Source organism: Anser anser (genome assembly GCF_964211835.1).
Source record: "Anser anser genome assembly, chromosome: 20".
Taxonomy (NCBI): domain Eukaryota; kingdom Metazoa; phylum Chordata; class Aves; order Anseriformes; family Anatidae; genus Anser; species Anser anser.
This window is the reverse complement of record NC_139741.1, coordinates 4,520,449-4,545,899: the sequence shown is the minus strand read 5'-3', so window position 1 is coordinate 4,545,899 and position 25,451 is coordinate 4,520,449. Positions and strand designations below refer to the sequence as shown.

The window sequence follows — 25,451 nt, the reverse complement described above, 5'->3', positions numbered from 1 at the left end:
GCAGCAGAGAAAATTTTGTCAGAATCTTCTTTTCATAAATACATCAATTTCCATTTTTTTTTAAGTAACAGATGCATTTGGATGCCTTTCAGAAGATTGTCTTGGGGATAAAGGAGTGTCAGTTTCTGAAACAAACCATATTGACGACACAGTAGGAAACCATCCTGCTGCAAAGGCAAGGAAGGATACACGAGACGCCAGCATGTTTCTGCAGTAGGAGCTCTTAAATGACTAGAGGATTAAGAAAGAAGTAGTCAAAGAGTGGAAACAAGGACTCGTGACTGGAATAAGTATAAATGTATGTCACCAGTAAGTTAGGAGGCAAAATGAGAGCTTGCAAAAAACCCTACACCTGGTGGGTAGTGACAGGATGTTAGAGGTGAGGCTAAGTATGTGCATAGTGCTGGAAGGACGCATTCCTCTGCTGGTCCGTGAAACAAATGATACAAATGTGAGACAAATCCTACTGGCATGCCAGTGACCAGACCTGTCGCTATTCTTTGTCCCACAACAGAGACGACTTAGCAGTTGCTGATCTTTTGAAAGGAAGCCGCATCTTGCAGATCAACCGTCACCATCTGGCTAGTGGCACAGGGAGGGAAAAGGAAGCTTGTTTTGGAACTTCAGGTAGGGCTGAGTTATGGGAAAAAAGGGCAAAAATAATGACTTTCTGTCAGAACCAGAATGCCTAGCAATGATGCTCATGGTGACATTTATTATAAACCTTCACCATGAAGTAAAGGAGGGCTTCCTGAGTTCTAGACCATCTCCTTGGATAAAATTCCTTTTTCCACCCTGCACAAACAAAGAGGGCTGTGGGAGTTCTGCCTTATTGCTGAGGAATTCAGCCCCATGGATGCTGCGTTGCAGCCCATATCCAATCTATGAGCTTTCAGAGACGCTGGGATCTGGTTTGTTACAAACATGTCTGAAGAAGTGCCTCAGAATGTATGTAATTCACTTGGGAAACAGATAAAGCTATGTCCAGTACATTCAAATTCCAGCATACTTCTCACAGAACCTGCTTTTTATCTCACGGTGGTAGTGACAATATTAGAAAAAGGAAATTGTTGAATTAGCAAAGAAAATGAGAAAATAAAAGATATGGTTGGGCATTTAAATCTCTTCCAGCCTCTCAGGTACATTCGTGTCCAGCTGTATAGATGAAACCTTGTGGGAAAAAGTTCCCATTTACATAATCCAAACTACTTTGCCTTTCCCCACCTAAATATCATGTTTCAGCCCTGAATTTTTAATGCTGGCTTGGTCTGTCCTTGCAGCAATGTCACAGGGAAAGCCACGCTGTTTTGATTTGTTTTACTTTGGACAGCTTTACCTCCGGGACACAGTATGACCACACAAAATGGCAAGCTAGCGTTCCTAGTTTGTTTCAAGCTGCCACTACGCTTGATTTTGAAGACTTGCCCACTTAGCTCACTTAGAAAGCACCAGACCCAATCTTCGCACCTCAGTCGTCTTTTGCAAAGGAGTTCTCAGAACCAGCCCCATTTTGCTGTCTGGAAATTTCCCCATCACCGGGAATGCAGGCTCGTATTGTGCTTAATGTGTAAAGAACAGGACTCTGACCATTCGCATTCATGGGCTGGGTGACCTGGGTACAGGGTGGCATTCAAAGCTCTGTGTGGCTCACTTCCCCTTTTCCATCTTATGTAAAGTTAGCAATTTCTGTCTTCGTGTTGCAGTAATTGCAATAAGCGAGGGGTTTAGAGTCATTTTTTTGTTTGCTTGTTTGTTTTGTAAGTCGAATTATTAAATGTGCTGGTAGGATATTATCCTTCACGTCTATTAGCCAATAATTTTTTGATGGGCGTGGATTTAAGTCCTGGGATGTGGAAAGGCAGAAATCCTTTCTACATTACACACTGGTGAGCAAAAAATGCAACCACGTAATGAGCCTCAATTCCATTCTCTGTCTATAAAGAAATATAAACCTCCTGATAACTTCTTGTCAGAGTTAATCCATTCTTTGTGCAGTTTGGAGATACCAATGGTAGCAAGATATATGTTATTGCAGATACCTTAGTTCATGTTTGCTTTCTTTCTAAGCAAGGGATCAAACAAGCTATCTCTGTTTGTTGGCTTTTTAAAAATCCGTCACCTTATTACATACTTGAACTGGAATTGCTACAAAACACAAAATCATGCAATTACAGTTTACATCTCAAAGCTTAAACCAAACAACAACACACAAATAATATTTACGTTAAAGTGGAGACAACACCCTGCCACTTGACTTCAGCAGGTCAAGTAAACTGGTGCCAGGGCCTTTGCCAGGTAAGCATACGCTGGGAATCCAGCAAAAATCAACAGTCCAGGATCTACAGCTGGGGAGGATGTAAGATGAGGATGTAAGACGGTTCTTATTTTTGTCAGAATTTACTATATCCAGCTGCGTATTATTTGCAGATATTAATGTCTGCAAATTCCCTTGTTATCTTTCAGCAAATAGATCCTGCATAGGAGCAATTGATGCTGAAGCCCTGCTCTCTTTACTGCCAGACTTGGTACTTCTGTCACTGAAGTAAGCTGTTAGATGCTCTGCTGCCTCAGCTCTTTTCACAATGTTCTCTAGTTGCTCTGATTTATTTGTTGGAAAAAGCCGGATTCTCTGTGGAGAATGTCAGTGAGTAATCCATGCTGCTATGTTTGCAAGTGGTTCAGCAAGAGACTGAAAACGAGAGTTCAGGCCAATGTTTTCCCAGGATTGTTTGTGGCTGGTTGTAGATGGGGTGAGCTGACAAGATTTAGGACTGCTCTGCTGCTAAGTTTGGTTTCGCTGCCAAGTGTCTCCTAGTGCTTAGAGAGCTGAGACTGGGGTGGAAGGAAAAATTCCCTTCCTGACTGGTGCGTATTCGTCTATGTGAGATGGAGCAGTCTGGGTTTGTTTGTGTCACCACGGTGCCATGAACCTGCACCTCCCTGCAAACACAGACCTGCTCCAAGCCTGGCTTCCAGCAGACTGAGCTTCGTATCCAGCTGCAGCCCCTGGCACAGGCAGATGAAAGTGAAATACTGTGACCTGATCTATATCTGAAGCTGAAGATAGCGCACTCGGTGTAGCCTGAAGTTTAAAGCCCGTTGTGAGCGCTGGGAGCCTTGGTTTGCGTTCCCCAACTGCTCAGAGACTTCCCATGGGAACTGAGGCAGGTGTGCTACTCACAAACAGGGTCTGAACCTTTGTGAACCCATTTGTGGTGCCATGAGATGTGATGAAAAGGAAACTCTTGGTTTCAGGAAAAGCTTATTGGCATATTTTTCAGTCTCCCCCACCTCTGAGCCAATGCTTTCATGTCTCCCTTAGACATTAATAATGCAAATTTTACCCTGAATTCCCAGGCTCCTGCTAGCTAAATGGACAGGACCTCAGCCCGTGGTTCTGGTACAACTTCTGAACCATCCTGCCTGCCTGCTTTGAGTAGCCATTCTGTTTCCCTGAGACGATGGGCCTCAAAATCTTCAGAGACACCTTGCTGTCCAGAGCCTGTCACCAGAAATGTTCCTGGAGAAGCAGAAGTTTCAGCAGTGCTGCAATTCAGAACGGCCATGCTTTCTCTTTGGCTTTGTAAGGAGCGTGTACGTGGGGAGAAAGGAAATGAGAAGTGAGCTGCAGTACACAGGAAGCAGTTCCTTCCTGGCCCCTATAGTGACCAGCTCCTAGAGTCAGGTTAAGTGGCACACTGCATCTTCTTGGTGTGGATATAGAATAATTACTCAGGCTCTGGCCTCTTTTTAGGCTGCAATAGATGTAGAGATGCTTGGGCAGGAAGGCAGAGCAGGTGAGCCCTAGCTGAGAAGTTGTCCTGGTTATCCATTTGCTTGAGAGATCCAAGCCATAAATAGGTGAGAGAAACATAAGCAATACAAATAGCATGAGAAGTCTTCCATATAGGGCGCTGGTGGTCTTCAAGGGTCGGAGCCAGGTGGCTCCAGTCTCATAGGTACAGCTTTGCATTATTTGATGCTGAAAAACGACGGGCACAAACCGTGGGTAGCAGGACCCTGAAGTAAATGTCACCCAGAAACGATGGCAGTCAGACCGTGGGGACAAGCAGTGTCTTTTATTGAGCACAGCAGGAGGAAAACGGAAGTTGTAAAATACCAATGTGGGTAAACATTATTCACGTTTCTAGAATATGAACTTCCATCCCTTCTTAAGTACATAGCAATGACCAAGGTTTTATCCTTACCTGCACATCGTGAGTTTAAGCAGGTTAAAGAGAAAGTAACAAGATTAGAGAATTAAAATGGGAGCAAGTGCTTTTCCTAACCTGCTCTGCACAGACAGCTGTATGCCTTCAGTGCAAAGCTCCGTTTTGCCACTTCTCTTGACTTTAAAAAAAAAAAAAAAAAAGAGCATATTAGCAACCCAAACCCTTGCTCCACCTTAATGTGTTGTAACTTTTATCTTCTCAGACAGCTCATCCTTTCTCTCCAAGCGTAAGCTGCTCCCGCACTCTGATCACGGAAGGCAACAACCGCTGGGGTTGGTGGTCCTGCGGGGCACACTGACCATGCTCCCAGCGGGGTCAACCTCCTGGGGAGCCAGGTGACCACCAGCAGACATCGCTCTGCTTGGCCTTTTCAGGTATGTATATTTCAGTATATTTCAAGTAGTTCTGTTTTTCAGTTATACATAAAATGCCTGTTGTTTTCCTTGCCAAAATGAAAACCACAGCGAACAGCCCAGCACAGAGGAACCTATGGTAATACCACCACGATTGCAATGTGGCCATTGCTAGCGTGACCTGCAGGTAGCAGGATCCGGCAGAAATCATCCCCCAGGGAGGTGGTTCTGTGGGGACACTGCTGCCCAGCCCTGCTCTTTGCAAGAACCCGCAAAAATCCAGACTCCACATATGCCCTTCTGCCCTGGAGGGCATTACAGTGAAAGCCATGAGCATAATCTGTTGCTTATTTGTAAGGCAGCTACTGGGATTTGGCTCGCACAACCCGACGTGCCTGAATAGCACAGCGCTATCATAGCGAAGCTCGGCCCTTGAGAGCAGTTGTGCTGCCAAGGCCCTGGAGAGCCATTCTGGGCAGGAAGAGTTCAGCCTGAAGCTTGCAAAGGGACTCATAATATCACTAATAAATAACACGCCATCAGTTGGTGCGGTCCAGGTTCTTCCCTTCATTTGGGATTAAGACTCCTGGCAGCTAAGCCAGGGAGGGTCTGAAAAAGTGGCAGGGATGGAAACCGCACCGAGTAGGTCCTTGGGCGTTAAAAGTGGTCAGCAGCAGGTTTACATAGCACTTCTGCCAGTACTTACAGAGAATGGACAAAACTGGATCGAGCCGATAGGCAGTGAGGTTTCTAGGTGCTGGTCTGTGAAAGAAGCTGGTGTTCGGTGTGTCACTGTCCTGGGGCAGGGCACCAGGCAGGTTCCAGAACATTCTCTTCTCTTTGTGATGGAGAAGTTCAACAGGGGCTGTGATAATGACACTTGGGTTCAAACAGCCTTGGAGTGCAAATTCAGTGTTTGCCGAAAGCTGAGTGTGGAGACAGTGGGGCAGGAAGGCTGGCACCTTCCTCTGCAGCGCCTGACCTGTTTTTTTTGGGTGTATTCTGCAGCTTTTGTTAGAGCTCAGCTGCCCTTTAACCCCTTAGTGGCCTGCACAGGTCTGCCTGCAAAATGAGGCTAGGAATTAGGGGCAAAGATGCCCCAAGCTCCAGCTGGGACCTAGGACACCACGGCTTTCTCTGTGTGCTGTAGCTCTCCTCTGAAAGTTGAAGATAATAGCAGTAATAACAGATATTTACATTTCTTGGCTCCATCTTGCACAGAGAAATTTCTGCACTCAGAATAGTTGCATTGCAACTGGTTCAAGTCTCCTTGCTCTTCATGATACTATGATTTGGAACTCAAAGCATCGCATTTTTGCGTAAAGCAGGATGGCATAACCGCGTTTCTCTGCCCTGTCAGGATCTGGCACGGCACAGAATCACTTCTCCTTATTGCTGCTGAGAAGTGTTGATGGGGAGTGAACTTCTGAGTCACACTTGTGGAGCAGACTGTTTAGCAAGCCTGTTTTCTTAGGGGCATTAAGTTGTGAAGGTTCTGCCCAGGAAGCCGCTCTAGCTGTGAATGAAGCAATCACGGGGTGTTTGGCTTGCAAGCAGCATCGCTGCCCGTCTGGCTTCACCCCGGGCTTTCCACTCCTGGTGTTGGCCTGGAAACACACCACCACTTCCTATTGATTTCTCTGGGGAAATCGGCTCTACCTGCTCCACCAGCAGAGCTGACGCAGCCGGCCCCTGCGCTCACCGAGACCCGGGCAGGGCTGAGCACCGCGTGGCTTCGTGCAGTCTGGCTGCAGCTGCAGCTCTCCTGTAAAGATACTGCTGGAAGAGGTACTTGGCTTTTCATCATAGAGGGTGGTTAGTAAATAAAATCAGAGACGCATTAAAAATGTCTTCAAAATGCTATCCTCGTTGCCTTGCCCTCCATTCAGCCAAAAGCCTTCCTTTTTAATTTCACTGCTGTTTATAGTGTGTTTTTTTTCGGTCCTGCGGTGGTTTTTTATTTTCTAATGAAAGGTGTAAGATATAACCCACAACGCATAAAGAATTCACACACCTGCATTGTTACACGATGAGTTCTTGCAGCTGGTTTAGGCACTAAACATTTATTGTCTGGCAGTGACCCCAGGACTAGGAAAATCCAAGTTTGTTGATCTGCAGTTTACAATCTTACCATAATTTTTCTGTTTTGTTTTCCAGGCATTTTTCGGACTTAGTGAAGTCTCCAGTATGGAAACAGCTTTCTCTGGAATTTCACTCTCTGCTTTCCTTTCCCTGGCTCTTCCAGAAAAACGCCTCCAGCAATGCAGCCGCAAATCCTACCTTGCACCACTCACCTCCACAGTTGTTTACTCCAGAGCTGCCTGCAGTCTTTGACATGCTAATGCTCAGCACGGGATGCAGGCGATGAATATTCCCGCAGCGCTGGGTACTTCTTTCACCTGCCTGCCTACCAAATTGGCCTCAAAAATCGTGCTCCCTTCGCCCGGCTTGTGCAGACAGCGTGCAGTTCAGACCGTCATCGCAAGCACCACTTTGAAGAGGGCTTTTGTACCTGCTGCATGGTTTGCAGGTTGTGTTGTGTCTTGGGAACCCTTTCGTGGAGTCAGGTTCAGGACAAGCTCTGTCCTGTCCTGCAGAACAACTCAGAAGTGCTAGTGAGGACTTGAGCAGTAATGGGGATTCAGTTCCCCAGGCTGTGCTAGCTCTGCCAGGCCAGTGGCTCCTATTTAGCGCGTTGGGGCTGAGGTCTGCTGCCCTGGCAGAGGCAGCCGCAGACGCACAGGAGCGGGTTCTTGGGCCAGCTCCTCACACCCGCCCTGCAAAGCCCTGCCATTGCTCGTCCGTCCTGCAGCTGACGCATCTCCTCGCTGAGGAGATGAGCAATGAAAAGAGGTTAGAAATGGAAGGGCCTGCTGGGGAGAGACATGCCGGGGGAGTTGTGCTGAAGGTGGCAAGGTCTGCAGGAAGAGAGAACCGGCTGCAGGACCAGCGAGAGCATCTCGGCCCTTAGTGGCTCAGGAACATCTCGTGGCAGCTGCAGCCTGGCCCCGAGGGCTGCCTGGGCCCTGGCTCGGTGTGTGCCAGGGGTAGGAGGGGGCTCTCACTGCTTCTTTGTGGCGGGGCCAAGAGAACCGAAGGTGTCAAGGCAGACCTGGCTGGGGAAGTCCCAGTGAAGCCCGAGCCTGCGCAGAGGCAGAGAGGCCTCACACAAAAGATCACAGAGGGCTGCAGGAAGCGCGCTGCCTCCAAAGCGGCAGCTCTGTTCCCCCAGGGACTGCAGCGACAGAGGAACAGCACGTACGAGGTTGGAGGGCTTCTGCCAAAGCAGAGCTGCGGGCTACGGCCGCGCCAGGGTGCCGATCCTGCCCCCCACCGTATCGCTGTCCACCACGTGGGAGCTGTTTAAATCTGTTTCCCTCCGAACAAAGGAGCCAGATGAGTCCTGACACTTGAAAGAAGCAGGTCGGGGCTGGTGTTGTTTCCTCCAAGAGTGCTGAGAGGCAAATCCCTAGCGTAACATAAAAACCCGGAAAATAATAGTAATGATGACTCATTTGTCACTGTATGTGACATCTTCGCACCAAACAGTGCTCCGGTGACCTGTTGCCATGTTATTATTGTGCTCCACTTCTTGAATGGATTCCACAAGCTGCTTTGGACTATATTTACCTTGCTGAGCGCGTGACGTCCTTGCTCATTTACAGCCGGCAGAATACAGCCACGCACGTTGTCACCTCGGGACTCAGCATCCTCAGAGCCGCAGGGACTGCAGAGTTTCACAACGCCTGCCCCGATGATTGCTTTACAAGGCTGGCGCATCCAGGTGATGTTTAATGGTAGGCTGTACAATGGCACACAATTTAAAGCAGGGCTCAAAGAACGCAGCCGGAGGGCAGGCTCCGTATCTCTGGCTGGGACCTGGGGCAGGGCTCGTCCTGCTCTAACTGCCAGCAGGTTTTAACCATGCGTGGTACAGCAGAGCGAGCACACTGCTCCTTGCCTACACTGGCAGCTAAGTCGGATTCGGAATGAGTTCAGCTGCTTCAGTTAATGCCAAAATAAACCACCGGCCCTTGGCAAAGGTGCCTGTGCTTTGCAGAGCCATGAATCTCAGCATAATGCAAAATCCATAGTGTTTGCAGTGCCTTACTGCCTGTCGCAGAGACAGACCTTGTCCAGAATGAGCTATTCATCAAAAGCTGAAATAGATTATTTCTCTGCTCCTGTCTGACTTGATAAACCAAAATTTCCATGGGCTCAACCTGTAAGACCTACTTCCATGATCACAACAGCAGATTCTTCTCTGATGAAGCGTATCCTCTGCAAAGTTCATTCACATTTTGCCGTAGTGCCATAAAGCAGCAAAAAGGCTTCTGTTGGCACATGTTTTAGACCTAGGAAAACAATGTGTAAAAACCCTGATGTAAATCCATTGCTTTGGGGTAAAAAGTGCCTTTCCATCATTGTTTACCTCCGCTTACACGATCCTAACAGGCCCTGCGTGAGGGGAGCTCCGCTCATCCCAAAATAATAAATAAACCAAACCAGTGCAGGCAAGTCGAGGATCCAGGCAGGGCTGAGAAGGCAGGAGCAGCTGCCCCGGGGCTCCGCGGAGCTCCGCCGTTACCTCCCCGTGTGGCACCGGGCAGGCACCGGGGCTGGAGGCACCGCAGCGTGTGCGTGCCCCGGGTGCTGCGGTGCGAGGCGGTCCCTTCCCTGCGGGCAGCTTGCAGGGTGTGAAGTGCACAGGTGGCAGGTGGGGGGGCAAGGGGCAGCGACACCCCCAAAGGCAGATGCTTTTACCGAAGGGGAGCGAAGGGAACCTTGCTGCACGTTCCTGTTGAATTAAATGTGCCACGGATGTGGCTTTCCTTTAGCGTCCCAGTTGTCCCGAAGCATTCTGCTTCTGAGCTGCCCACCCTGGAGAAAATGGCTTCACTCGGTACAAACCAGCAGTTTGCCCTCCTATCAGCCTGATCCAAAGCATTTCTAGTCCTTGGGAGTGTTTCTGTTTACTCCAGGTCCACAAAAAGTATTTATGTATTACTTTTCCCATGTGTTTTTGCTCTGCCTTGGCTTTGGATCCCCAGAAAGCTTTCCCTTGTACAGGTTTTTAATTCAAAGTTTGTTCTAAAAAGCAACAGCAGTTTCTTTTATTTTCTGTTTGCTACAGGAAGGGGGGATTGTTAGCATGCCTGTCTGGGATACTTTCCAGTTTCTGCCCTGGATTATTTAGCACTGCTGGATGCCACAAAACCGCTGTGATGCTCAGCCTCTGATCTGCTCGGGTTTGGATGGCGAACACAATACAACACACGAAAGGTGTGACCAAGAGGTAAGTAGCTCTTGAATTATAATTTCTTTCCCCATTCGCTGCTGGTTTTAAGATCCCCCGCTGCGGAACCCCCTTTTTTAGTGTCCGCATCGGGGTTTAATTCTTTCCAGACCCCGCAGAACTCGCCCTGACCACGCTGGCCCCGTGGCCAGCAGCCAGCTCGTGCTGATCCACGGCGTTTTGCCATCTCGTTACGCCAGGAAACGTTACGCGGTGCCGCGGGCGGCCGTCAGGATTTTATGAAACAGCCGCCTCGCTTTCGTGGGCCGGCCCGGGGGGGACTTTTCTCGGTGTGGCAATCCCCAACCAACCCCCCCCCCCCACCCCGGCGGTGTCCCAACGCTCTGTGGCAATCCCCAGCCCTCGCCGGGGGCCGGGGCCAGCTCCGCGCCCGCCGCTCCCCGAACCCCTAAAACCGGCAGCGGGGCTGCGGGAAGGGGTGGGGGGGGGACCGGGGCCGGTTCGCGGAGGGGGGGGGGCTGCGGGCACCGGGACCGGGCCCTCCCCGTCCAATCGCGGCCTCGCCGCGCAACTCCCCGCCCCGCTCCCCCCATGGGCACAAAAAGCCGGAGCTCGCCGCGCCGAGCGGCCGGGCTGCGGAGCATCCCCCGGCTGGCAGCGGGGGCCGCTCCCGTCCGCTCGGTGCCGTCCAAGCCCCGTCCCCGCCGATGGGGGCGGCCTCGGGGGCGGGCGGGCGCTGAGCGCGTCCCCGCGGAGCTCCCGGAGGCCGCGGATGCCCCCCCGGGGCCGGGCGCTGCGGGCGGCGGCGGCGGCGGGGGGCTGCGGGCCGGGGCTCGCCGCGCCCCTCCGGCCCCCCGGGAGCCGGGGGGAGGCTGCGGGGAGGCCCCCGATGGGTGGTTCTCTGCGGGAAGCGCTGCCCCGTGGCCTCTTGGTAGCCGCGAGCCCCGGGGCGAGCACCTCGTCGCGGTGAAGGGTCGCGGCTCCTCGCCATGGACACTCTGAAAACCACCTACATCGTGCTGGAGCTCATCATCGCCGTGCTGTCCATCGCCGGCAACGTGCTCGTGTGCTGGGCCGTGGCCATCAACAGCACGTTGAAGAACGCCACCAACTATTTCCTGGTGTCGCTGGCTGTGGCCGATATCGCCGTGGGCTTGCTGGCCATCCCCTTCGCCATCACCATCAGCATCGGCTTCCAGGTGGATTTTCACAGCTGCCTCTTCTTCGCCTGCTTCGTGCTGGTGCTGACCCAAAGCTCCATCTTCAGCTTGCTGGCGGTGGCCATCGACAGGTACCTGGCCATCAAGATCCCGCTGAGGTAAGAGACGCGAGGCAGCCCCGTCCCCTGACCGCCAGGGCTGTGCCTTTCCCTGCAACGTCCCGTCTCTAGTGGTGCCGTGAGGTTTGCTGCTCGCAGGTGGCAATAATGAAGATGTCAGCAGTTTTGTACTTGCTGGAGGACTGGGATCAGGTTCCCAGCGTCCTGCCTCTTGCTTAAAGATCTACTTGGGAGCTCAGTGTCTTGAGGCTATTTGTTCTGGGAGGGTCGGTGGCTTCCTGCAGAGGCTACGCGGTGATGCGGGAGCGAGCCTGGGACAGGTCGAGCTAATCTATGTAGGTATTTATACAGCCTCCATTACTGGGGCTTGGGACATCTCCCAGATAACTGAATACAAGAGCAACCACTCTTTCTCCTACTTCCCAGCCCATTAGAGAAAGAGTTGTGCAGGCAGTTCTGTGAGAGCCCTTGTCCCACCGAGCTCAGGTTGTGATACTTTCAGGGAGGCTGAAAGTCATCTTAAAGGGGTTTTAATGTGACGTTGGGCATAATTCAGGTTTTCGACTCAGAGAAGAGCCTGACTAGGCTGTCCTCCAGTTTATAGGTATAACAAATGGACTGAAAGTGCATTTTGTTGCATTTACAAGTGCTGTATTTCCCAGCTCACATGCACACCTTTTCCTTCTGAGTGCGTGCCACGAGCGGGTGCATACCTCGGTAAATGTCAGGTGTCGGCTCTGCACACACGGTGATGGGGAGAGGGAAGGAGAAAGGATTCACACCTCGGTTTGCACAAGTTTACAGTTCAGGCTTTCATCCAAAAATTTTGCTGCCTTCCTTCTAATTCACGGGACGCTGCGTTATACTGGGATGAATGCATTAAATATATTTTATAGGCACTTTCACAGCGAGTAGGTGCAGCAGCTTCCTTAAGTGCACCAAACCCCCAGGTTTTGCATTACAAATGACCTGAATCTGTTAATCTGGTCTCCTCCTGTCTCTGATGTCCCTCCCCGGGAACTGGGCATCGACAAAGCCCCCGGGGGGGGGTCCGGCACTGCGGGGAGCGGCCACAAGCAGAGTCTGGGGGGCGCAGGGCAGCCTCGGAGCGGGGACCCCGGCTGAACTGCGGGGGCTGCAGTTTCCCCAGGTTCTGCTTGGCTCTGGCGTCTCCTTGCATAAGCAATAAATTCTTCCTAAAACGACTTAAAAACCCCACCCGCTCACCCTATCCTGGCACCTTGTAAGTCCCATGCGTTGGGCAGGTATCGCTCAGGCACCGGGCAGACGATACAGCCGGGGAATGGCAACGCGCGGTGCTGAGCGGGGCGAGTGTCGTGGGACCTGGGAATTCCTCGGGGCGCCGAGCGAGGGGGAGCGGGGCTGAGCCCTGCGCCCGGCGGGCAGCAGCGGGCAATATCCAAGCGGCTGCTGTCCTGTAAATCCTTCCCAGCCGCCGGCACTGGCCCCGGCTCGGATAATTCCTCGCCTCCTGCTCCATTTGTGTGCTCTGGGGCTTTCTCGGGATGGGGTCCAGCGGCACAGCAGCAGCTCCGGAGCAGTTTGGATTTTTTAATTCTCGGCTTAATCACACCACCCGCCGCCGGCACGGTGTCGGGCTCGGGCTGTTAGCCGCGACTCCCCTCCTTTGTACCACGAAAGCTTTTTGCAGGGCTCGGCCGAGGCAGCGGAGCCCTGTGAGCGGGGTTTGTGCTTCGCTGGAACCTGTATGAGAGCGGCAGGTCAGGGCGCTTTGAGGGATCGCTCGAACGTACGCGGAGGGGAAGTGGTTTGACAACCGACAAAGCAGCAAGTGTTTCCTCCACTCTTTTGACACGGCTTTCTAGCAGGTTTGCTGGACTCTCCGTTAGGGCAGCCCGTGCACCTGCGTGGGCTGAAGCCCCAGGGGGGTTGCCTTGCTCAAATACTTTCCCAGCGCTGTTTTTTCACCCCATCTTAGGCTAAATCCTGTATTCCCTTGGCACGGACGTCTGCTCTGTGCATCTATATATATTCCTGTGACTGCCTCCTAGCCGGACACGTCCAGCCCTTCGGCTGTAAATCGCCATCCAGGACTCCCATCCTAGTCTGCTCCAAGGTGCGAGGTTTGGATTAAGCTTCGCCTTGGCACCGAGGCGCGTTTCGTTGCTCCTGGGGCGAGCAGCAAGGAAAACCTCTTGGAAAGGCCGGGACAGGCCATTGCTTCGGCAGCAGGAGGCTTAGGGACTGGCACTGAAAGGCTTCTTGTTTGTACAGCCAGCATCAAAAGAGGACGCAGAAGGATGGGGGGAGGATGTTATAAAACTCTGCTGGTGAAACACTTCCCTGCCACGCTCGGGTTTTCCAGCCCCGGGGTTTTTGGGGCACCCTCAGCAGCAGCCCCATGCCCAGCCTGTCCCAGCAGGATCTGGCCCCGCTGCTGCCCTCGGAGGCTGTAGGAGCTGTTCCCAGCGGGAGACTTGAGCTGTGGGAGTGATGGCTGTAGGAAAAGTTTCTTTTGCACTAAAAAATTCCTTCTGGAGACCAGTGCAGGGACTGGTAACGGGCCACACGGCACCGAGCTTCTAACGATTTGTACCCAGCCTGCGTCCCATGCACCGTGGCTCCCTCTGGAAACCCGTGCGGGGACACTGGGGATGGAGCCATATTATTTTTAACATATTATTTCGCGTTATTTAAGGGATATTTAAGCACACGGGCAGGGCAGGCCCACAGGCTGTGCAGCAGTTTGCATTGCAGCCAGGCTAATAATGGATTTTTCAGTTCTGTGGCTGAACCCAAAAATCCCACGGGGGAAGAGGCAAATTGTTTCAGTCAAATCGAAGCAGCGAGGTTTGGAGGCTTCAGTGAAACACAGCAATCCTGACCAGCCTGGCAGGTTGCTGCTGAGCTGCTTAACCCTTCCTGCAGCTGCTGCTTCTAGAAACGGAGGCGTCCTGGCTGGGAAGGAACTCATGAGTCCCCAGCTAGAGAAGAGCACAACAAATATTGTGTAAAGTCTCAGAGTGGTGTTTTGAAACCCTCCCTCGCCTGGCTAAAAATATTTGCTGAATTTGGCCACGAAGTCGTGAATTCTTTCTGTCCCTTGAAACCCGTTTTTTTTGTTTGGGTTTGGGTTTGACAAATTTACTGTTTGCTGGGGCACCCCCCTCCTGCCCAGGTCCAGCCTGTGCCTGCGGCTCCCAGCCCCTTCCCAGCCCCTTCCCGGCTCCAGGACACAGCTCCTGGCCTCATCCTGCCCATACCTTGCTGCCCTGCACCCGTCAGCGCCACTGCGAACACACGGCACCCGTCCTGGGGTAAAAGTCTTGTGGCTTTTTTTTTTTTTTAATTTGGTTGGAAGCAGAAGTGCTGAGGTACCAACAGGCCAACTCCTGTTCTTACCCCTGCCATCAGAGTGGTTCCAAAGGGTGTTTATCAGTACGGTGATAGGCGCTTTAGAAATATAAATATAAATATAAATATAAATATAAATATAAATATAAATATAAATATAAATATAAATATAAATATAAATATGAATAAGCTCTCTGCTCCCACCTCAGCCCCCGAACAAACGCTCCCTTCCCCGCCGCGCTTGCTGCGAGCAGAGTATTGGGGCCAGGCAGTGGTGTCTCAGCAGCAGCAAATCCACCCCACAGAGGATCTGGCACGGGAGCGGGTCTAAGATTTTGCTCTGCAGCGTTCTCCAGGGCTGGATTTCACCCCACAGCCCCGCCGCTGCGAGCCAAGGAAGATTTGTAGGTGGAATAAAACCATTCCCTTCTAGTCGCATCGACCAAAATCCTTTGGCGCGGCTCATTGTTGGAGGTAGGGGTAGGAGCCTGGAACAAACGTGTAAGGGATTGGGGCGAGACGGGGGAGTATTTGTATTCGGAGTGCCAAAGCAGAGTGAAAAACCCTGCCCAACGTCACGCTGGGTGCCATCGCCTCGCCTCCTGCTGCCGGGGCATCCTCGCCTCGATCACGGGCGCCCCGTGCCGCTGCGCTGCCCTGCGTCTGCCGCTGCAACCGACCAGCTCCCCACCGAGCTGCTCCCCTCGGGAAGGCGGCAGCCCTGCAGGAATTGTTCCCCAGTTCCCTTCAGCTTGTTCCTCAGCCGAGCAAAGCGGTGAGCAGTCATGGGAGGTAGGGCTGGAGCCCTGGGGAGGAGAGAAAATCCTCTGCAGAGCATCGGCCTTCCTCTGCCGTTTCTGTGTGCCTGCCAGGCCTCAGCGTCAGGGTTGCAGCTGCTCTTCCTTCTGCCCTCACTTCGTTTCCTTTCCGGAGGGGAAATCCTTGCACTACCCTTTGTCTGGACTCACACGCGTGTCCTGATGTTTGCGTGCGGCTCACACGCGTGGTGCCCAACCCTGAGGCCCCAAGCAGCGCCGTCGGCGTGAGGTTAGCACCGATTTATTAACACAGTGCTCAGCAAACCCAGAAAACATGCCCAGCACCACGGGCAGGGCTGGCGTCTGCCTAAGCAATGAGACTGACATGACTTTCGGGAGTTTTTGGTGCTTGAGGCATCGGGGTTTGGGGCTGGGGCAGGCAGTGGCTAATGCTGGGCATCGCAGCTGCCTCCGGATGCAGCCTCTGTGCGTGCGTACAAAAAACATCGGTGCTAATCGCTCTTACGGTCGTAAACTGGAAGCGGGAAGCTGCAGTTATTTTTAGGTGTCAGCAGTCCGATTTCCTAAATATGCGTGTCCCAAATTTTTATACTTTTCCCATATCTCAGGGGCCACTTCCCTCCCTGGCAGAAAGCAAAAATCCCGGCAGGATGTTAATTGTCCCTGGGAGCTCTGCAGCTCCTGCAGGGGCAGCAGGGATGTCAGGGAGAGGCGCACGCAGCTGCTTCCAGGGGTCGGCTCGGGGCACGGACCTTGGGCTGAGCCAGGACCCAGAGCTCTGGGGTTCGGGGCTTTTTTCTGGTTCGGTCAGGTCATCTGGTCATCCTGTTAAAAAGAAGAAGAAGAAAAAAAAAGTATGTTAATTTTTAAAAGGAAAAAAAAGCAGGTTTTGAAATCTGGCAGAATTTTGCTACAGAGGTAAGACCTCTTTTGTTATGAGTTCGCAGTTCGCCGTGGCAATGAGCACACACTGTAAAACTCAGTCTTTTAGGACCGTCCTGCCCCGGCCCTCGGCAGAGGGTGCTGAGGCTGCTGCTGCCCTGCCATGCGCTGGCACAGCTTCGGCAGGGTGCCAGGGTCGGTGACACCAGCTGCGCCTGCAGATGTGCAGAGCTGCCCCCTCCCCGTCTGCTCTCACGGCTTGGCTCAGGGAATTCGCACACGCCGAAGAGGGGGATTATCTCCCTAAGCCTCCTGAGGACATCAGGCCTGGCATGAGCCACAAATAACCCGCGAGCACATCCCTGGGGTGTGCCCGTGCCACCGCCGGTGCCCTTTGGTGCTCTGTGAGCACCGGTTTGGTGCTGGGAAAGCGCTCGGGCGCTGAGCGCCACAGCCGGGTCCAGCGGGAGCTGCTGGACCTCTGTGAGGGACAAGGTGCCACGTAGGGCCGGGCGACGGCCACATCCTCGCTCTCCCCCATCACATTTACGCCTCGTGCTGACCTGCCCGGGCTGCAGGGGCTCTGCGGGGTGGTGCCCTGCTGGGTGAGGAGCGCGGTGCTTTGGGGGCTTTTGGAAGGGCTTCAACGCCTGTCCACGGAGAGCGACTTGGGGATCTGCCACCTGGCCCTCCCCCGAGCACACAAAGCACCGAGGGCGGCAGCCGGGAGCAGGCGATGCTGAGACACCTCCAACCCCACCAGGTGCCCACCGGGCTCACCTTCGCTGCGGCCCCCCTAGCTCCGTGCCCCCCCGGCAGGAAGGGCAGGAGGCCGGGAGCACACGGGGGCCGCTGCTGCCTCCCCGTGCGCACAACGGGGGCAGATGCAGGGAGGAAGCGATTTGTCTGCGACTGGCCGCGGCCGCACGCAGATGTCCGACTTCCTCGGCCCGCGCTGTAGCCGCTAATCAGATTTCTCACTCTCGCCGCCAATTCCTTCCTGGGGAGACAGCGCAGCTTTTGCTTTTTTATTTTTTTATATATTTTTTTTTTCCGTTCTTTCTTTCTTACTCTCTAAGGTGCAATTTGTGATTCATTTAAAATGTCCTGCCAGGATATTTCGTCTAATATGTGGTGTCTGCTCCGCGGCTGTGCGTGGAGCAAACGGAGCGGCAGCACTGGTGCGCGGTTTGCGTTGTTACACTGAAAAGAAAGAAAAAGGAAAAAAAAAAAAAAAAAAGGAGCATGATGAAAAGTACAGCTGCAAGTAGATGACAAGGATACAATGCTTGGCAGCCGAACGGCTCTCTCCCCTTGTGAATGGAGGTGTCTGTATTTTTTTTTTCTTCACCCTTAAAATAGAAACCTATAAATTATCGCTGCTTGTTTGTAGCAGAGCACCCGCGGAGTGCGAGTGCTGCGAGCTCCCCGTCTGCTCGGCTCCCTGCATCCGGCACGCTGGGCATGGGGCGAAACGGGGAGGGAGCCAGGGCCTGCCTGCCCCAAAACACAACCCCGGAGGCTCTGAAAGTGCCAGGACACGGCTGGGACGCTGCTGGCTCCCCCAGGTGAGCTCCAGGAGGGTCTGGAGCTCATTTTCGTGTCTCCAGTAGCAGAGGGTGAGGAAAGGCTGTGGCACCACGGCTTCCTGACCGCCTCCTCCTCCTGGGCTGGGTACGGCCCCTTTGGGACTGTTCCCCCAGGCCGCTGCTGCCTTGTGGCCCCAATCTCACGCCCCCAGATGCTGAATTATGCCCTGGCTGCTCCTCGTTGGACAGCAGCGGCGCTGCTTGGGTGACCTCGGGGTGGGGACACTGCAGGAGCTCACGGGGAGATGCCAGGTACGTGCAGGACAGGACTCGGTGCCTCCGCACAGCACCCAAACCCCATCCCTGCCACCCAGCTGTGCTCGGCGGTGCCTGCCGGGGTGTCCTGGCGTGGCCAGCTCTAGCAAACAGCGTTGGGAGTGCAGTGGGAGCTGCCGGGGGGAAGAAACCCCACAAAATCTCGAGCATCCTACCAAGCAGAGATGATGCTGAGGGAAGGCTGCTACCTCCAGCCCGCGGCCAGCTCAGGGGACCTCTCCTCCAGCCTCCCTGGGAAATATTTGGCCCAGCACAACGTGGGCTGCATGGCTGTTAACTGACAGCCAGTGCATCGCTATTTTTGTCGGAAAAACAGAAACCTGACTCTCTTTGTGATCACAGCGCAGCGCCGGTGGCTGGGGATGGCATCGGTGCTTCTGCAGCCTCTCCACTGGGTGGGAGCTGAGATAATTAGCTGTTTGGCGATGATTATGCCAGTAAAGAGACTTTGCCAGGCTGTGTAAAAGGAACTAATGCATCGCCAGGTTATTTCATCTCAATAAATCATTTTTAAATATTCAGCTGTTATTTACACTAAAGCAACATTTGAAGCCTCTAAGCAGAAACACAGAGGAGATTCAATATTTGTTGTGCATTAATTGAGCGGACTTAGGTGAGTAAATTTACTTTAACAGTTTCTTGCCTGATAATATTAAGCCTGAAAGAGCGAAGGAGTGGTTTCCTGGCGCGTTGTGAGCTGTGACAATGTGTTGGTTCCTCTCATCTCCACGTGCTCAGGGAGGAGGGTTTTTTTGCCGCTGCTTTGTGGCGGCGGCTCCGCGTGGTGGCTTTGCATGCCTTTAAGTGCACGGTTAGCTTCTGCTAACTCAATGCGCGCAGTTCCTCACCACGTAGCTGTAATAAGAGGGTAATTAGCCAACGCTTTTAGAACGCCGAGCCGTCCCCAGCTTCACGTGGGCCTCCTCTCCGTGAGCAGCTTTTGCAGGGCCTTCGCCACCACCAGCAGCCTCCAGTCAGCCTGCACAGCGGCCGTGATCCACCTGTGATGGACCCACTGCCGGAGGCACGCGTGGTGTGGCACGGCACGTTTTTCCTTCTCTTCCTTCTCACCGAGGGGGCTCCTGCTTCACCTCGATCCCAGCTCACTCCTCTTGTGCACGCGAGGGAAGAGTGAGCAGTGAAAATGAGCAGGCCTCCATTACAGGCACCGGGAAGCTAAGCGGCTTCTCAGTTGGTTCCGCAAACCTGCGAGCTGGGCCTTATCTTTCCAGAGGGGACCAGGAAAAAAAAAAAAAAAAGAAAAAAGGAAAAAAGCCTTTCTGGGGCCATGTGCTTTCAGCAAGAGGCAGCACCGGTGTCGCCGGTGCAGGATGTGGCTGCTCTGCGCCATGCTGCCCACACGGGGCTGTGCCTCTTGGTTCGGCTGCGCAGAGCCTCCAGTGAGACAAAGCCTCGACTCCTTCACTTTCTCTTCCTGAGCTGGGCTCGCTTTTGTATTTTCCACGGCTGCTGCAGTGGTTTTTGTAATGTGACGGGACTGAGGCTGCGGAGCAGCAACAAAAGCGGTCAGCTAAGAGTGAACAGCACAAGCCGGGGAGCCTGAGATGGCTTGTGGGCTCCCATGGCCGCATATTTTTTCTTCCCACGTGCAGAGCCGTAAAGGTCAGGAGCGGTCCCTGGTCCTCCCTGCAGCACTGACTCAGCCTGGCCAAGGCCAGCAGTAGCTCGAGGCTCCGACTTTGCCAAGATCGCTGGGATCCTGCTCCGAATCCCATCTTAAAGTTTCCAGGCTCCACAGCCCCAGAGCAGGTCGGGCTCCTGACAGCAGGCACGGCGTTCGGAAAGCGAAGGGCTTGGCCTTGCTGATGCCCCGACCGATAGTTGCTGATCCGAGGCAGCGAGGCTCAGTAATAACGAGAGAGAAGTGCAGGAGCAAACCTGCGCCTTGGGCTGCTGCCTCCTCCGGGTGCTCGGAGCTGGCCTGAGCCCCCCGGCCGCGCCTCCCGGCCTGGCCCCGCCGCCTCTGCAGCTTCCAGGAGGAGACGGCCGCGCGCGCACGGAGGCGACGCCAGCGTGATTCAGATGCACAGCTGCGGTTCTGTGGGAATAAAAACCCTCCCCTGCCTCACGGGCCGGAAGAAAATCAGAACAAACGTTCTTAGGAAAGGAGGAGCAGGGTAGCGAAGCCAGAGTAAACAAGCAGTGAAAGGAGGGTGTGGGGAGGGGGGACACGTCTGTGGGCCAGTGGACGCTAACTGGCCGCGGGCAGGACGGGAATGGGTTTCTCATGTTGTCTTTCTGGCAGTCGCTGGGTTCTTCGTATCTCCAAAACGAGAGCCAAGTGGTGTTTTGATGCTGGTATCTGTTCTCATCGCATCCAGACCAGCTTGTCCCTTCCTTCTCTAGGTGCCTGCACCACCTGCTTCTCTGGGCGTCTGGGGGCTGTGGGCACCTGGGCTTTCCTGGCCATGCAGGCACCCAGTCCTTGGGGTTCAGAGGGGTGTGGGGCTCTGCGCCTCCCTGTACTGCATCAGTTTGGCCCTTGCTGAAATTCTTCATAAGAGCAGCCCAAGGAAAGCATTTGCTTTAAAATCTGGGTCTTTACATCCAGCTGCGGTGTCACGTACTCAAGCAGCAGAAGCTGATGCCAGCCCTGGGAGCTAAGGGAAGCTGCCCCCATCAGCACTGTCAGAGGGTGCACAAAGCAGGGAAGGTGAAAGGAGGGAGAACAGCCCAGAGGTTCTGGCATTCCACTCAGAACGGAGACATAAACCCTAGCTTGTAAATCTCCTAAGCAATCCATCATTAGCAGATGCTGGCTCAGAGTTCTGCCAGGGTGTTTGTTATCCAGCCACAACAAGCTCGCGTGGGCTGCAGTCTGGCATGTGCGAGCCAGCAATTGCACTGTTTGGGAAACTGGTAGGATCCATGGCTTCCACACACATGTGTACTTCCCACGTTGGTGTACGAGGTAGCACGGGGACGGCCAGCGCGTTACTGGACCGCTGCAATCTGCAGTAAAAGCCAGCATTGCTGCAGGCGTAAGAGCAGCCCAAGTTGAAGCAAGCAGCCTGTGGCGTAGAGGCTGTGAGAGTGTGGGGCGACGCTGGTTAAGCCTTTGGCTGCCCATCACAGCGTGCAAGCGGGAGCCAGCACTGGCTTGGCTGGAATCGGTCAGACCAGAAGTTCACGTAGCCCAGCAGCGTGCCGTGGCGTGCCCGGCGGTGGGTGCTCAGCCAGGAGAGCCAGGTGCTGGTTGCGGAGTGAGCCTTCCACGGTCGTGTGCTGGCCATCTGTGTAGTCAGTGGTTTAGGCTCATGCAATGGTAAAGCCTTTTTTAAGACTCCGTGCCCTTACCTCCTACTGAAGTCTCACCGGGCTGATGCTCGCGGGCCAGGGCAGTGCCTGGCAGCCCACGGGAATAGTACGTGACTCAGTTCCCCAAATCACCTCGCGTAGGCGTGGAGCAGAGGTGAGATATTTTTTCCCCTCGGGGATCACAGAGGTGAGGTTCCCATGGGGGTGTGGGTGAGGATTTTGTGGAGTTGGCCAAAATGCCAATGACTTGAACTGCAGGGAAGTCATGAGCGCTCATGTAATTAATGCCCCTATCTCGGCTCTCGTCTCGATGCTGCAGGTATAACAGTCTGGTGACTGGGAAGAGGGCAAGAGGCCTCATCGCTGTGCTGTGGCTCCTGTCCTTCGCAATCGGGCTGACTCCGCTTATGGGCTGGAATAAAGCCATGAGCGGTTGTCCCAACTCCACCAACGAGACGGGGCTTGACACCGGGGCAAAACACCATGGCTGCTTCATCTCGTGCCTCTTTGAGAACGTGGTGACTATGAGCTACATGGTGTACTTCAACTTCTTTGGCTGCGTGCTGCTTCCACTCGTCATCATGCTGGGAATCTACATTAAGATATTTATTGTTGCCTGCAAACAGCTGCATCAGATCGAGCTGATGGGCAACTCCCGGACCACACTGCAGAAGGAGGTCCATGCAGCCAAGTCTCTGGCCATCATCGTGGGACTTTTTGCCTTCTGTTGGCTGCCCCTGCATATCTTGAACTGCATCACTCACTTCCATGAGGAGTTCTCCAAATCCAAGCCCGAGTGGGCGATGTACATGGCCATCATCCTCTCGCATGCCAACTCTGTCATCAACCCCATCATCTATGCCTACAGGATCAGGGACTTCCGCTACACCTTCCGCAAAATCATTTCCAAGATCCTCTGTAAGACGGACGACTTCCCCAAGTGCACCACTGACAACAAGCAGCACCTGACTGTCACCAACGCTAACACTCCAGCAGCCCCTGGGACCCTCTGACCTTGCACAGCCTGCTCCCGGGGCGTTGCAGCCTGTCCCCGACACTACTCCTCCCTGTGCCTATGTGACAGTTACAGCCAGCTCCTCCGGGAGCGCTCACAAATGACCACTATGCAGTTATGCAGCTGTATTTTTTTTATTTTTGTAATTTACATAGTGCCTCCTAGAGGGATAACCTGACTGGGGAGACTGAGTGCAGTTCACCCTCCACTGTAAAGCCAGGTTGCGTGAGCGCTGCTGGTCGCGTTGTACTTCCTTTCCAGGTCAGACACTGACTGTGGAGGACCCGCCTGCTGGGGGTGTTTCCCCGATCGTGCTGCTCATGTCAAGTCCTCGGATTTTTATTTTAATTATTTTTATTATTTTTTAATCTCTTTATTGATATAGGAGTAATAATGTTGTGTTTTTGGGTTGTTCATACTTGACAGCACTTTGGTAATACCCTAATTATTCCATCAATTGTTTGATGCAGCTAGTATTCTCCGATGGGAAAAAGTCTTTCTTAGCCCAGTTGCTGGTGTGAAACTGAATCCGTGTTCCAGGCTCTGAGAGACGCGGCCGTGCTGATGGGGAAACAAGATCAGACCTGGCCGTATATTCCGGCCCCATTATCGAAGCGCTACTTACTAAAAGAGAAAACTTTAGAAAAAGGGTTGACTGAAGCTGTAGAACAGCACTTTCATTGCCTTTAAACGACTTTGTTCTACAGGACATACTAACTTGTGCAGCCCAACGCTTCAGGTTTTATTTCAAATCTGTTTCCTGCTATCAAAACGCAGAAGGCAGATGTGCCCTGGCCGTCATGGTCCAAACTCTCCAAGAGCTGTGGCAACACTCCCCCCCAACTCCCCCCCCGCTTTTTATTTTATTTTTTTTTTTTTTTTGCTTCCACATCAAAACTTGACAGACTTGCAGTGTTTCAGAAGTGCAGGTTTTAGCTGTGATAGCTGGGTACTGCGGCTCGCCTGATTCCTAAAAGCCCCAGAAGCTGTGAGTGCTCTAATTGTCATTTTTCATTTTTTTATTTTTTTAATCTTGACCTGCATCAGTAGCAGAAGAGACTGGAAGGGAACTAACTTGCTTGAGAGAACGCTTTGACTCGCGGCCTGGTGTTGGCCAGGCCCTGTGGGGCCGGAGCTGGCCTGGCACCGCGGGGCCCTGACGCTGCAGCCAGCCGCGGAGCCCCGGCCTGCCGGAGCACGAGGCCCTCAGCAGCAGAGCGGTCTTAGTCTGGGCTGGAAGTTAATAACTCTGCAGCCACAGCTCAGTAATTACTGCAGCTGATTTAATATGTAACTGTGGTACACAAAGCTACACAAAGGTGGGAAGAAGAGCGCCGTATTTTCTAAAGTACCAGCGCCACGTCTCCAGACTGCTGCCAGCAACCCGGTATTTCTGGGAGGCCTTTTATTTAGAGGGGCATTTCCATTCCACAACAGAGGAATGGGGTGAGGAAAGGAGTCAGAAATCACCAAACAGGAGCTGGAGTTTTCAGTGGTAACCCAGAACACCAGCCTTCCTCAGCCATGCAGGGAGCCAGAGGTGGGGAGCAGCCCTTTCAGAGCCAGGTGGCAGGCAAGGAAATTTAAACACATCCAGTTCCTGAAGAACAGGCCCAGTGGACGGACTGTGATGCCTGGAGCAGTTTGTCCCTGATAAACTGTACTTGAATCATACAGAAAGTGGCTATTTTTTCAACTGTGTTGCACTAGAAGGAGGGAGGGGGCAATATAAGACCCAAGTTCCATTTCTCTGGCATACATGGATGACAAATAACACCTCAAATCAGCCGAAAAGCAGCTCTGAAAATCTGAAGAAATCCCGCTCCTGCAGCATCTGCAGTGACAGCTGCGTGACCTGCAGGCTGCAGGTATGCCCTAGGGCCCACCACGCACACAGGTTGCTGGAAGTGGTGGGTTTCGCTACCGTGTGCAGCAGCTGAGCCGTTAGAGCCAGCCCCGGGCCTTGGTGACGCACCAGTGAGCTCCGGTGGGGTTAGGAGCTCTGGTGGGGTTAGCACATGCTTAGGCAATGCCCAAGTTCAGCCACAGCTCGGTATCTCAGATCCTGGCACTTCCAAGATGAATCTGAACAAAGTTACTGTCCAGAGGGTTTCTCCTTTAACATCCCCACTCAGCTTTGCTGCATCTGCCTTGGTCGTGGTCCAGCTAACACATGTAGCCGCCTCCCACCATTTAGGCAGGGTTTGGCTCTCCTTTCACTCCTTCCCTTCTGTATTATCTTTGGCCATGTTCCTTCTGTTAATCGTGGCTGGAAACAAGCAGGGTTTCACCTGCAGGTCTGGCAGTGTTGCAAAGTGGTTGCAAGCCACATTTATCCTTACAACAAAGAACGCGATCCCTCGCCTCCTGCTCGCCGAAAATGAACCAAACTCTGGACAGCACAGAACAGACTGAAGCGCGCAGCACCGCCACACAAAGAGCTGGTCCCAGAGCACTCGCCTGTGTGTGACAGCACTGCAGAGCAGCATCCACTACTGCTGCCTTCCATATGCCTCTCATGAGCCAGAATTCCTCTATACAGACGAGGCATTCCCTTTGTGTGACCGTGCCATCAGATCGTTAGCCGGTAACTATGGCCTGGGTCACCGTGGCATTTAGGCACATTAAGTGCCTTCGTGGATCTGAGCCAAAGTCATTTCAAGGCAAAATAAAAATAGGACACCCTCTCACCCCTCCTCAAAAAAAGCTCTGAAAGTTTCTATAAAAATGTGAAGCGAAAATGGCAGAGGAACTTTCTGTAGAGTGCAGCTGGGGATGTTCAGCTGTCACTCATTACTGCTCTGATGTACATAGGATGGATGTGTTTTCCTCATGTCGCTCAGATTTTGTATTTGCAGTAACTTTGTTATTTACGTACAAAATGCTTAATTTACCACCTACACAACCTGGCTCAGCCTGTGCCCCATCATTTTGTGCGGTGTTGTGTTCACACGGTGTATCATACAAACCTACACACTGGGCATGGGGAGGAGACCAGTCGCAGAGCATGGAAGTCACGGAGCTGGAAGGAGCCGGTTGCAGGCTCACTTGCTGTGTGGAGCAGGGTAGCAGCAGTCGCCTCTTTTGCCCGTGTCTGATGGGGACAGCCCTGCCCTGCCTGCCAGCAGGAGGTGGCCGGCTTGTCTGAAATGGGTCAATCTAAAAACACAGCCA

At 53.1% G+C, this 25,451-nt stretch overlaps 1 protein-coding gene across 2 annotated transcripts; it reads left to right on the top strand.

The window, feature by feature from the left end:
• Positions 1 to 17: 17 nt before the first annotated feature.
• Positions 18 to 25,189, top strand: ADORA2B (adenosine A2b receptor). 2 transcript variants are annotated; one of them, XM_083806455.1, is made up of 5 exons: positions 18 to 4,606; positions 6,743 to 8,369; positions 9,720 to 9,881; positions 9,992 to 11,160; positions 21,582 to 25,189. In XM_083806455.1, exons 4-5 carry the CDS (start codon positions 10,832 to 10,834, stop codon positions 22,273 to 22,275), a joined length of 1,023 nt encoding a protein of 340 aa, XP_083662581.1. In that variant the 5' UTR covers positions 18 to 4,606; positions 6,743 to 8,369; positions 9,720 to 9,881; positions 9,992 to 10,831; the 3' UTR covers positions 22,276 to 25,189. The 2 variants fall into 2 exon arrangements, with proteins under 2 accessions (XP_083662581.1, XP_083662582.1); XM_083806456.1 differs by lacking the exon at positions 18 to 4,606 and adding an exon at positions 4,683 to 6,373.
• Positions 25,190 to 25,451: the final 262 nt, after the last annotated feature.